This window comes from Notolepis coatsorum (genome assembly GCF_963971535.1).
Source record: "Notolepis coatsorum genome assembly, chromosome: 2".
Lineage (NCBI taxonomy): Eukaryota > Metazoa > Chordata > Actinopteri > Aulopiformes > Paralepididae > Notolepis > Notolepis coatsorum.
This window is the reverse complement of record NC_140166.1, coordinates 199,187,055-199,197,334: the sequence shown is the minus strand read 5'-3', so window position 1 is coordinate 199,197,334 and position 10,280 is coordinate 199,187,055. Positions and strand designations below refer to the sequence as shown.

The 10,280-nt window shown below is 45.4% G+C and overlaps 1 protein-coding gene across 1 annotated transcript in view; it reads right to left on the bottom strand.

Annotated features, from left to right (window-relative positions):
* Nucleotides 1-916: 916 nt before the first annotated feature.
* The window catches only part of LOC311223687 (adhesion G protein-coupled receptor D2), a 115,500-nt gene continuing 106,136 nt past the window's right edge, over nucleotides 917-10,280 (bottom strand). The window contains exons 20-21 of the mRNA XM_084308459.1: nucleotides 5,381-5,434; nucleotides 917-1,085 (exon numbers count right to left, since the gene is read on the bottom strand). Of these exons, the coding sequence (XP_084164585.1) occupies nucleotides 918-1,085; nucleotides 5,381-5,434 (222 nt within the window). The 3' untranslated portion in view covers nucleotide 917. The remainder of the gene's footprint in view (nucleotides 1,086-5,380; nucleotides 5,435-10,280) is intronic.

The following is a 10,280-nucleotide window of genomic DNA, read 5'->3' as shown; positions in this document are numbered from 1 at the left end:
GCGCGCAACGACCAGGAAGGGAGGGAAGGGAATTGGCATAACGACAAAAATTGGGATGGGAGAAAAATACAGAAAAAGGGGGAGAAAAAGTAGATAAAAAAAAGAATTTAAAAGGGTGCCGTACAAGGAATGCAACAGGTTCATGTGTATTCATCTGTTTGAAACGTGATGAATTTATTTACTTCGTCGTGAGGAAGGGCAGCAGTTACGACTCGAGTTGCAGTTGTGTCGCCATGTGTGGTTTTTCGTAGTGCCACCAGGTCAAGCACTTCCCAAAAGAAAAAGGTTGCATTTGTCTAAAACCCTGAAAATGCTACTGCACACAAAGAAAAAAAAAATTGGTAACAACAAACAAACAACCTCTACATACAATGAGGTAGACTTGCTGTGTCCTTCATGAATTCCAATATACAAGGACGGTCCCAGTTTTCTATATGCACCTGCAGAAGTAAGCAGCTACTGAAATATGACCTTTAGTATTCAGGAGGTAAAGATTCTTGTGCTTGTAAACGTGACATGCTTTCATGGAAAGGTTTCTCATAAATTAATTTGAAATGTGATTGTGTCCAAACGTTCTAAGAAAAGCGACGTTGTTATAGGGGCCACCAAACTCTCCGTCTCACTTCTTAGAAACATTGGTCCTCATGCTCGAATGGACTTTTTATTTGTTGTTTGTTGGTATTATTTATTTCAAAGAGAAACATTCCACTGCTCATCTTATTGTTATTGTGTGTGTGTGTGTGTGTGTGTGTGTGTGTGTGTGTGTGTGTGTGTGTGTGTGTGTGTGTGTGTGTGTGTGTGTGTGTGTGTGTGTGTGTGTGTGTGTGTGTGTGTGTGTGTGTGTGTGTGTGTGTGTGTGTGTGTGTGTGTGTGTGTGTGTGAGAGACTCACCCTGGGCTCTCTGCTTCTCCTCCGGGTCAGGGGTGTGGTGGCGGTGGGGGGGGTGAGAGTTGTTGTTGTGTGGGGTCGGGCGGCAGGCCGGCCTCCTCCTGGCTGGACACATGAGGACCCTGAGGGCCAGGCAGCGGGGAGCTTGCGGGGCGAGAGCTGGTGACAGAGCTGGAAGGCCTGGAGCTGGCACAGTTCTGTAGGGACGCAGCGGAAGACAGACAGTCAACAGCACAGAGGAGGGGGCGACAGAGGTAGAGCAGTCATCTGGAAGGTTCCCGGTTTGATTCCCGCTCCTCCCGGGCAGTGTGTCAAAGTGTCCTTGAGCGAGACACTTAACCCCTAATATTGCTTCGGATGTGCAGGTTGGCACCTTGCATGGTTGCCTCCGCCATCAGTGTGTGAATGTGTGAGTGAATGTGAGGAACAAAAATTGTAAAGCGCTTTGGATAAAAGCGCTATATAAAATGCACCATTTACCATTTTACCATTAGAGGAGGTCTGACAGAAGACCATTAGGGAACACCACATTTTGTCCTATTCACTGCTGGATCTCCGCTAAGAAATAATGGAAGGAATATGTTGCTAAAGCAGAGCGCGTGTCGTGGAGGTGGGTGTCCAGCGAGCAGCAGCTGCTTGACATATTGAAACACAAGGCCTACATGTGACGTTCATCAACAGACTTAACAATCGATTCGTCTGAAAAGAGCGTTCGTTGGCAATTTGGCAATTTACAAAAGGTAATGCCAATAGATCTCTTGTTGGGAGAGAGAGGGGGGGGGTATTTGTAAACAGAACATGACAACAAGTTCTGTTTACATTCTGTTCCAAGTAAAACACAACAAATGAACACACATTCAGCATGGATTATGCAGATTGAAGACGACACTGTGAGAATAATATGACAATCTCCCACTCACACAGTGAGATCCACACAGTGAGATCCACACAGTGAGATACACACAGTGAGATACACATAGTGAGATCCACACAGTGAGATACACATAGTGAGATCCACATACTGTACATAGTGAGATCCACACGGTGTGATTTGTGATATAAAAAAAAACAGCAGTGTTGTAGTGCTACTTTTGCACCTACCGTCTGGGATCATAGGATACTGTAGACACTACAGTGATAATTGAATGAGAAAATGTACCGTTATTGGCCGTCAATGACGTGAAATGACCGGTATAATAAGTGGTACCATGCATGACACTCTATACACAACGCAAACATCCACCGACTGAGAAAGCGGCACCTGCTCTGCGATTTCAACTCTGAAAGCTCATCGTTTCACACATTTCAAACAGAGCATCTCGCCCCGCGAGACCAAAATAAACGCCAATCACCGAATCCCATTTGTTTGCATAGCTCTTAAACAGACTTCACAGGGCGCTGTGGTGCTTCGGCGGCCCGGGGCCTCTTGTGTTACATCTGTCTGTCAGGGAGGAATGCCTAGCATGGAAGGCCTCTGGACAAACAGTCTAAGTTATGCCTGCTGCCACCGCCCCCACCCCCTGAACAGCCCGGCTGCCTCTGTGTGTTGTGTAGATGTACCACTTCTAATGCACAGAGAGAGAGAGAGAGAGAGAGAGAGAGAGAGAGAGAGAGAGAGAGAGAGAGAGAGAGAGAGAGAGAGAGAGAGAGAGAGAGAGAGAGAGAGAGAGAGAGAGAGAGAGAGAGATGCATGTGTACATCCAGTAATGTAAACACACACATGCATACAAATACAAACACAAACACACACACACACACACACACACACACACACACGTGCACAAGTGCTTCAACCCCTTCTGGCTCCCTGTATCTTGTCAAAACTTGAATTAAGATCAAAAAAACTAATCCGCTTCCAATTTATATCTATATTTCAGTGGTGTCAGGGGCACGGAACTCCAAGTATTGAGGGGAGATCGTTTTTTATTCGGCCCCCCCGTGCAGCTGACAGCTTTATGTCACAAAGCAATCTGCCTGTGTGTGTACAAGTAGGAGGTCAGGACAGGTCAGCATGCAGTTGGTATCAAACAGGCAGGCTACACTGGTCAGGCTACTGTGTGTGTGTGTGTGTGTGTGTGTGATGGGGTATAAATAACGGTGGGTCTGAAAACTCAACCCCCCCCCCCCCTCCCCTCTGGGGGCGCTAAAAAAGCAGTTTGCACGACCATCCCGTCACCCATGTAAGGAACTACAGGGACGAGAGAGGCTAAGAGAGGTCGAGAGGAGGGCGGAATTAAAGAGAGAGAGAGAGAGAGAGAGAGAGAGAGAGAGAGAGAGAGAGAGAGAGAGAGAGAGAGAGAGAGAGAGAGAGAGAGGAGAGAGAGAGAGAGAGAGATATGTTTGCCGGAGTTTATATAAGAAGGAGGTGTGGGATGGGGGAGCGTTTGGGGTCAGAGGTTGTGTCACGTTATCTCCTCTAATGTACGATAGCAAGATATGCTTGAGTTATGGTGGAGTTGATGTGAGACATGGTTGAGTTATGTATTTATGTATTTCACTCATATTCACTCGTTGTTGTTGTTTTGTTTTTTTTATCTTTGCGTACATTGTGTTTGGTTTGATGCACGTAGAGAGGCGTCATAAAGTATTCAATCTGAACGGAGCGAAAATGGCGCAGAGATCCGTGTTAAATCCATCACCTGGTTAATCCCCGGGTCGATCCTGACATAAAACCGTCGTATAAAAAACCCTTCCATCTCCCACCAAGTCCCACTGCATCCCCCTTATAATGACCCCCATATGCAGTAATGGGTACGTCCCCCTCCAGCCCGCCGCGCGGTCGATACCAATCCAACGTTTTACAACGCAGAGGATATATATGAGGGCATGTGCGGTCAGCTAGAGCCACATGTCTCCCATCGAGCCAAAGACAGGTACATACAGTATTTCAGGAGGATTTATGGCGCAAAATAACATTAGCTAAAAAACATCAGGCGTCGGCGGGGCATCGGCGGGCAGAGGAGGGAAAAAAAAACGCATTCTGGTTCCAAGCGGAACCCGGGCGGAAGATTGGAAAATTGCCATGGAGAAGAAGAGAGAGCAGCACTAAAAAAGACGGGGTTGGGGGGCCTCGCTGATAATATGGGGGCCCAATATATCAGACAGCACCTGGTGGTGCGAGCAAGGACCACCCCCCCAACACCCACCCCCCCCAAGACCCCCCCCCCCCCCCGTAAGTCCACCACACACACACACACACACACACACACACACACACACACACACACACCCTAGTCATTTTTTTTTTACTGGTCCCCGTCTTTACAGTGTGTCAGCCTGTCACCGGGGGTCAAAGGCAAGAAGGGAGCCTGATATTCTAAAAATCAATCAGCCTTTAGATATGGTCTCATTCCCCTTCTCAATGACCTGATGGGGCTTGGAGGGTGGGGTGGAGGGTGGAGGAGGTCTGTCTGTGTGTTGGGGGGGGGGGGGGGGGGGGGGGGGGGGGGGGTTGGTCACAGGACAAACTGCTGGCAGCCATAAAGCCTGACACAACCCAGGAGGGAAGTTAATGTGATCACTCATAAGGGACGGGACAAGACACCATGCGTGTGTGTGTGTGTGTGTGTGTGTGTGTGTGTGTGTGTGTGTGTGTGTGTGTGTGTGTGTGTGTGTGTGTGTGTGTGTGTGTGTGTGTGTGTGTGTGTGTGTGTGTGTGATGGTGGAAATGAGATAGGGGGGGGGGATGATGAGTGTGAGTGTGTGCCTGTCCATGCGTGTAATATTGGGGGTCTATAATTGTGTGTGTGTGTGTGTGTGTATATAATGTGTATATGTGTGGGTGTGCTAGGGACTATTAACTACTTTGAAAGTGTGTCTTCGCCTGGGCTAAGTGATCCTCCTGGACACACACACACACACACACACACAGACACACACAGACACACACACACACACACACACACACACACACACACACACACACACACACACACACACACACACACACACACACACACACACACACACACACACACACACACACACACACACACACACACACACACACACACACACAGGCCAGGCCACAGCAGTGTCCAGCTAAGGTATAAATACAGTCTTGACACTTTTAATGTCAGGGGACAGCTTGTACTGGATTAGAAACGTGTAGCTGGCGCTGGGCTTGACATTGCTGGGATGAAGGCGCTGAAAGGGGGGGGGGGGGGGGGGTGGGGGTTGGGGGGCTATTACGGCCGCTACACGTTTGATGTATAAGGGCATCTAACACGGTACTGTCCACTGGCGGAAGGGCTGCGAGATGTACTGCGCTGCTTCCTGGCTACATTTCATTGACATTGCTATGAAGCAGGTTCTGTGTGAAACTGTACCTGCTACCTACTGCTCGCTTGGAGGGAATCAAAAGGAGCTTGCACAGAGGGCACACACACACACACACACACACACACACACACACACACACACACACACACACACATGTAAACGCACACACATACATACACACACACATACAGAATAATGGCAGGTTACATACTGAAAAATTAAGAGCTTTTCTCCTCTCCTTGATCCTGTTGACCGTGCTCCGAACCTGAAAGAGAGAGAGATAAGAGAGAGAAAAAGAGAGAGGGAGAGATAGAGAGAGATAAGAGAGAGATGAGAGAGAGAGAGAAAGAGAAGAGAGAGAAAGAGAGAGAGAGAGGGGGGGGAGAGAAGGAGAGACAGAGGGAGGTAAGTGTATCTAATAAAGTGCTAGAAGACATAACACAACACTTACAATATCATACCCCAAAACAAAACAAAAAAAATTTAGAACCAAAGCATGAAATTCAGAATAAAGAACGAGTGAAGAAGAAGAAAAACAAAACATAACAGAGAAAAAGAGAGGGATGGCAGAGGTTTTTTTTAAACTGTGGTGTGTGTGTGTGTGTGTGTGTGTGTGTGTGTGTGTGTGTGTGTGTGTGTGTGTGTGTGTGTGTGTGTGTGTGTGTGTGTGTGTGTGTGTGTGTGTGTGTGTGTGTGTGTGTTTGAAAGTGTCACATAGAGGCAGCAAATTAAGAAGACGACTTCAAGTGTTCATCCGTCACCAGGAGCGCAGGGGACTCAACAAGCTGCACTCCAGGACCTGCAGGACCTTTGAGGAGGGTGTGACATGCCATAATGTAGCACCTTTATTTCCTTCGAGTTCATTTACGTGTCACTTTATCATAATTTAAACACTACGCTATGGTACGTTTGTTTTATATTCATTTATAAAATGGACGATTTGTGATTACATTTGTATTATTAAATTGTTTGGTATTGTATAATAAATATTTTATTTTTTAAGCTGGCGTGCTCAGTGTGGGTTGAATGTTATGAATTGTATAAATATTGTATAATTACCACTATACCAGTAACTACACTTTTTACATTTTACAGGTACAATAATGAATAGTCATTTGAACAGATTTTGTCCCCAACCTGAAAGTGTGTCACACAGTAAATGCTTTGGCACAAGGGGCAGCGTGTGTGATATCTGCAGCAGTGAATACATGGGCTTATTTGCTGGAGGGTGTACTTCTGTAACTCATCTCCTTGTGATTAATGTTATGTACAGTATGGTGAATGCTCTGTAGTAACCCTAATAACTGTCATATTTCTATGGAAAGGAAAAAAAAGAGGAATTGTAAATATTGATATTCAATTTATATTGGGAGAAAAAAAAATAAACACTGACATATTTAAATTCCCCTGTATTCACCTGTCATTGTAAATGCTTAAAAGCCAAAAGCAAAAACAAAGAAGATTTTATCAAATAACAAAACAACAATAATCAAACTATCTATATAAACTAGCTAACAATGGAGCATTCAGTACACTGTACATGTGCTACAGGTCCCAACAACAAGGGTACGAAATCTTCCACGGCAAAGCCTCTGGCTTCAATACGGCCTGTGTGTGTGTGTGTGTGTGTGTGTGTGTGTGTGTGTGTGTGTGTGTGTGTGCATGCTGTCAGCGCTCACTGTAAATTTGTAGCGGCTGGGCGCTCATCACCCCAGCCCGGCCCACCGCGTTAGTGAATATGCATTATGGCTTACGGCTTCATTAGGCCGTAGCGTGTCATAAATTATGACGCCACGCAGAGATATACACACACACACACACACACACACACACACACACACACACACACACTTACACAATGTGTGTAAGGTAGAGGATGTTTTGCATACACACCATCGCTGAACAGCCACATAATGAAGAGGACACAAGGCTTCTGACGGGGCAGAATCAACAGCAGCAGTGTCATATTTCCCAAGCTCCCGATTAATCCTGACATGATCTGGTAGGGGGGGGGGGGGGGGGGGTCCATCGACGTGTGGGGGGGGGGGGTGTTAGCGAGACGTTGCTTAAACGCTATTCAAGGGGAAATCCTGGAGATTTTCATTCACATCAAAAGCACGGCTGCACGCTGAGGCAATTACGTGACACAAGTTAATTAATCATTTGACAATGAGGGGAAGGGCATTGTTTTCAGACAATCGCACTGTGGTTAAGGTGTCTTGTGTACTCTCAAGGTTCTGCGATGATGCAAAGAGCGGCTTCCCATGTAAATGGGAGGTAAACGATTACCATATGAAAGCCTCCCGAACACCTGCCGACATCCTTGGAATTGATGGAAATAAAAGGTCGTCAAAGCAGCATATTACAAGGTGACCACCAAGGAAAAGCTAATTGCGATGAATAATGGAAAGCTATTGCAGGGTAATTAACGATTAAAATGCTGCAATCCAGCGTAATATCAGTGGAAACGGCCCATCTCTTATACCATTTTTGCAATTACGAAGCCCCGAAAATCTCATAAATGGGGCATCTTTCTGTCTTTGATAGTAGTCCACCTGTTTCACACATCAAAGTGTAATATCGTTGCATACATTTGGTTTATTCCATCAGGTTAAGAAACTACTATGGAACTTTGACTTACAACCAGTTTAAATTTTCATTACACATTTTTTATATATATACGAATAAAAACTGTCCCTGACTCTTCTGTGTGCACATTCAATTGCCTGTCTAGGGCAATTCAAAACGACAGCACAACGAAATTCAACATCATCCTTTGTCAACAGCAGACACTGTAGAATTGGAATCAAATAAATAATGTTCGTCCACTCTTAATAACATAATAAAAACAACATTATATATCCGTCTACTTGAACATGCTTCTTTCTCAAGCCTCAATAGGGACAGGTAATGCATTCACACACTGTGTGCCGCTGTGTGAACTGACAGAGTAAGTGATAGTGTAATTAGAGCGGAGTTAGCTGTCTCCAGCGATCCTACCAAGAAGAAGAAGAAGAAGAAGAAGAAGAAGAAGAAGAAGAAGAAGAAGAGAAAGAAGATGAAGAAGATCATTTAACCGTGATCACAAAATCTGATCAGAGATATGTCCTTCGTGTTGTGTGTTGTGATTTCAGTATATATATATATTAATGATTATAATTACAATTATATATTTTAAATAGTTTTTGTTTTGTTTTTTAAAGCTTGAAGAGAATGTCATCTGTACAACATACAGTAGCTTGAAGGGAACGTCGTCTGTACAACATAGCTTGAAGGGAACGTCGTCTGTACAACATAGCTTGAAGGGAATGTCGTCTGTACAACATAGCTTGAAGGAAACGTCGTCTGTACAACATAGCTTGAAGGGAACGTCGTCTGTACAACATAGCTTGAAGGAACGTCGTCTGTACAACATAGCTTGAAGGGAATGTCGTCTGTACAACATAGCTTGAAGGGAAGTCGTCTGTACAACATAGCTTGAAGGGAACGTCGTCTGTACAACATAGCTTGAAGGGAACATCGTCTGTACAACATACAGTAGCTTGAAGGGAACGTCGTCTGTACAACATAGGTTGAAGGGAACGTCGTCTGTACAACATAGCTTGAAGGGAACGTCGTCTGTACAACATAGCTTGAAGGGAACATCGTCTGTACAACATACAGTAGCTTGAAGGGAACGTCGTCTGTACAACATAGGTTGAAGGAACGTCGTCTGTACAACATAGCTTGAAGGGAACGTCGTCTGTACAACATAGGTTGAAGGGAACATCGTCTGTACAACATAGCTTGAAGGGAACGTCGTCTGTACAACATAGGTTGAAGGGAACATCGTCTGTACAACATAGGTTGAAAAGCTTGAAGGGAACATCGTCTGTTCGACACAGGTTGCTCACAAATTGTGACGACCTGGGGGTCAAGGAGAACTTGGGTGTAAGAAAATGGATTCCACGGCACTAAAAAAAAAAAAGAAAAAAAAGCCACTTAAGCAAGAATGCGGGGAGCAATGATTTATTTTACAGTGTGTACACCCACGGGGTCATGCCCCCCCACGGCCACAACGATGTCAAACGTGTCTCAGTGAACTCAGTGACACCTCTCCACGCCCCCCGGGCTCTGTGGTAAGGGGGCAAAGGATGATCAAAAAGGAGATGAAGTGGGAAAAGAAAAGGAAGGAAGGAAGGAGAAGTAGAGGAGAGGAGAGGAGGAGAGGAGAGGAAAGGAAAGGAGGATAGGAGAGGAAAAGGAGGAGAGGAAAGGAGGAGAGGAGAGGAGATGAGAGAGGAGGAGAGGAGGAGAGGAGGAGAGGAGGAGAGGAGAGGAAATGAGAGGAGAGGAGATCAGAGGAGATGAGAGAAGAGGAGAGGAGATGAGGAGGAGAGGAGAGGGTGAGGAAACTAGAGGTGTTCTGACCATGGGCTGATCACTTCTAGGATCCTTTAGGATGGAGAAAAAGCTGAGAGAGGTGGGGGCCAGGAGGGCCATTGTACCCTGCCTGTGTGGAGATGACCTTGGTCTCTCAGTCAAAGCAACAAGGCTGGCTAAAAAGACGAGAAGCGTGTGTATACGTCCTTGTACAAGCCAACCATCCCTCCACGTAGCCCTAGTGGAGACAATGACAATTACACTACATTGCTCTTACCAAACTTTATTTCAAATCACAACTCAGTTTGTTGTGATCTTAACTGTGCTAAACATGTTTCGATGAATCCGGCACATTCAAAGAGTGTGCTGCAATGCATTACAATGTTATGTACCTATGATCATCTGTATAGAATTTGTACAATAGGTAACATGCACCATATAGCAATTATAGCATTATTTAAACAACTGGGTAAAAAGGAGCATAATTTCTAGACATCAATGAATTCAAAACGTCCTTGAGAACCAATGCTGTTTTGTTTTTCCCGCCAAGGCGAGGAGGAGCGTCTGGAACATGAGTAATCGGCAACGCAACTTCACCACCCAAAAAGAACCTCTGTATTCAAATAAGACTTGGTATGATATTGTTTATGCACATCCAAAGTTAGCCCTATTTACATAGCAATCGGGGATGGGAGTGAGGAGAAGAGGGGGGGGGGGCTGTTGCTTGACCAAGAGTGATTCTTCTGATT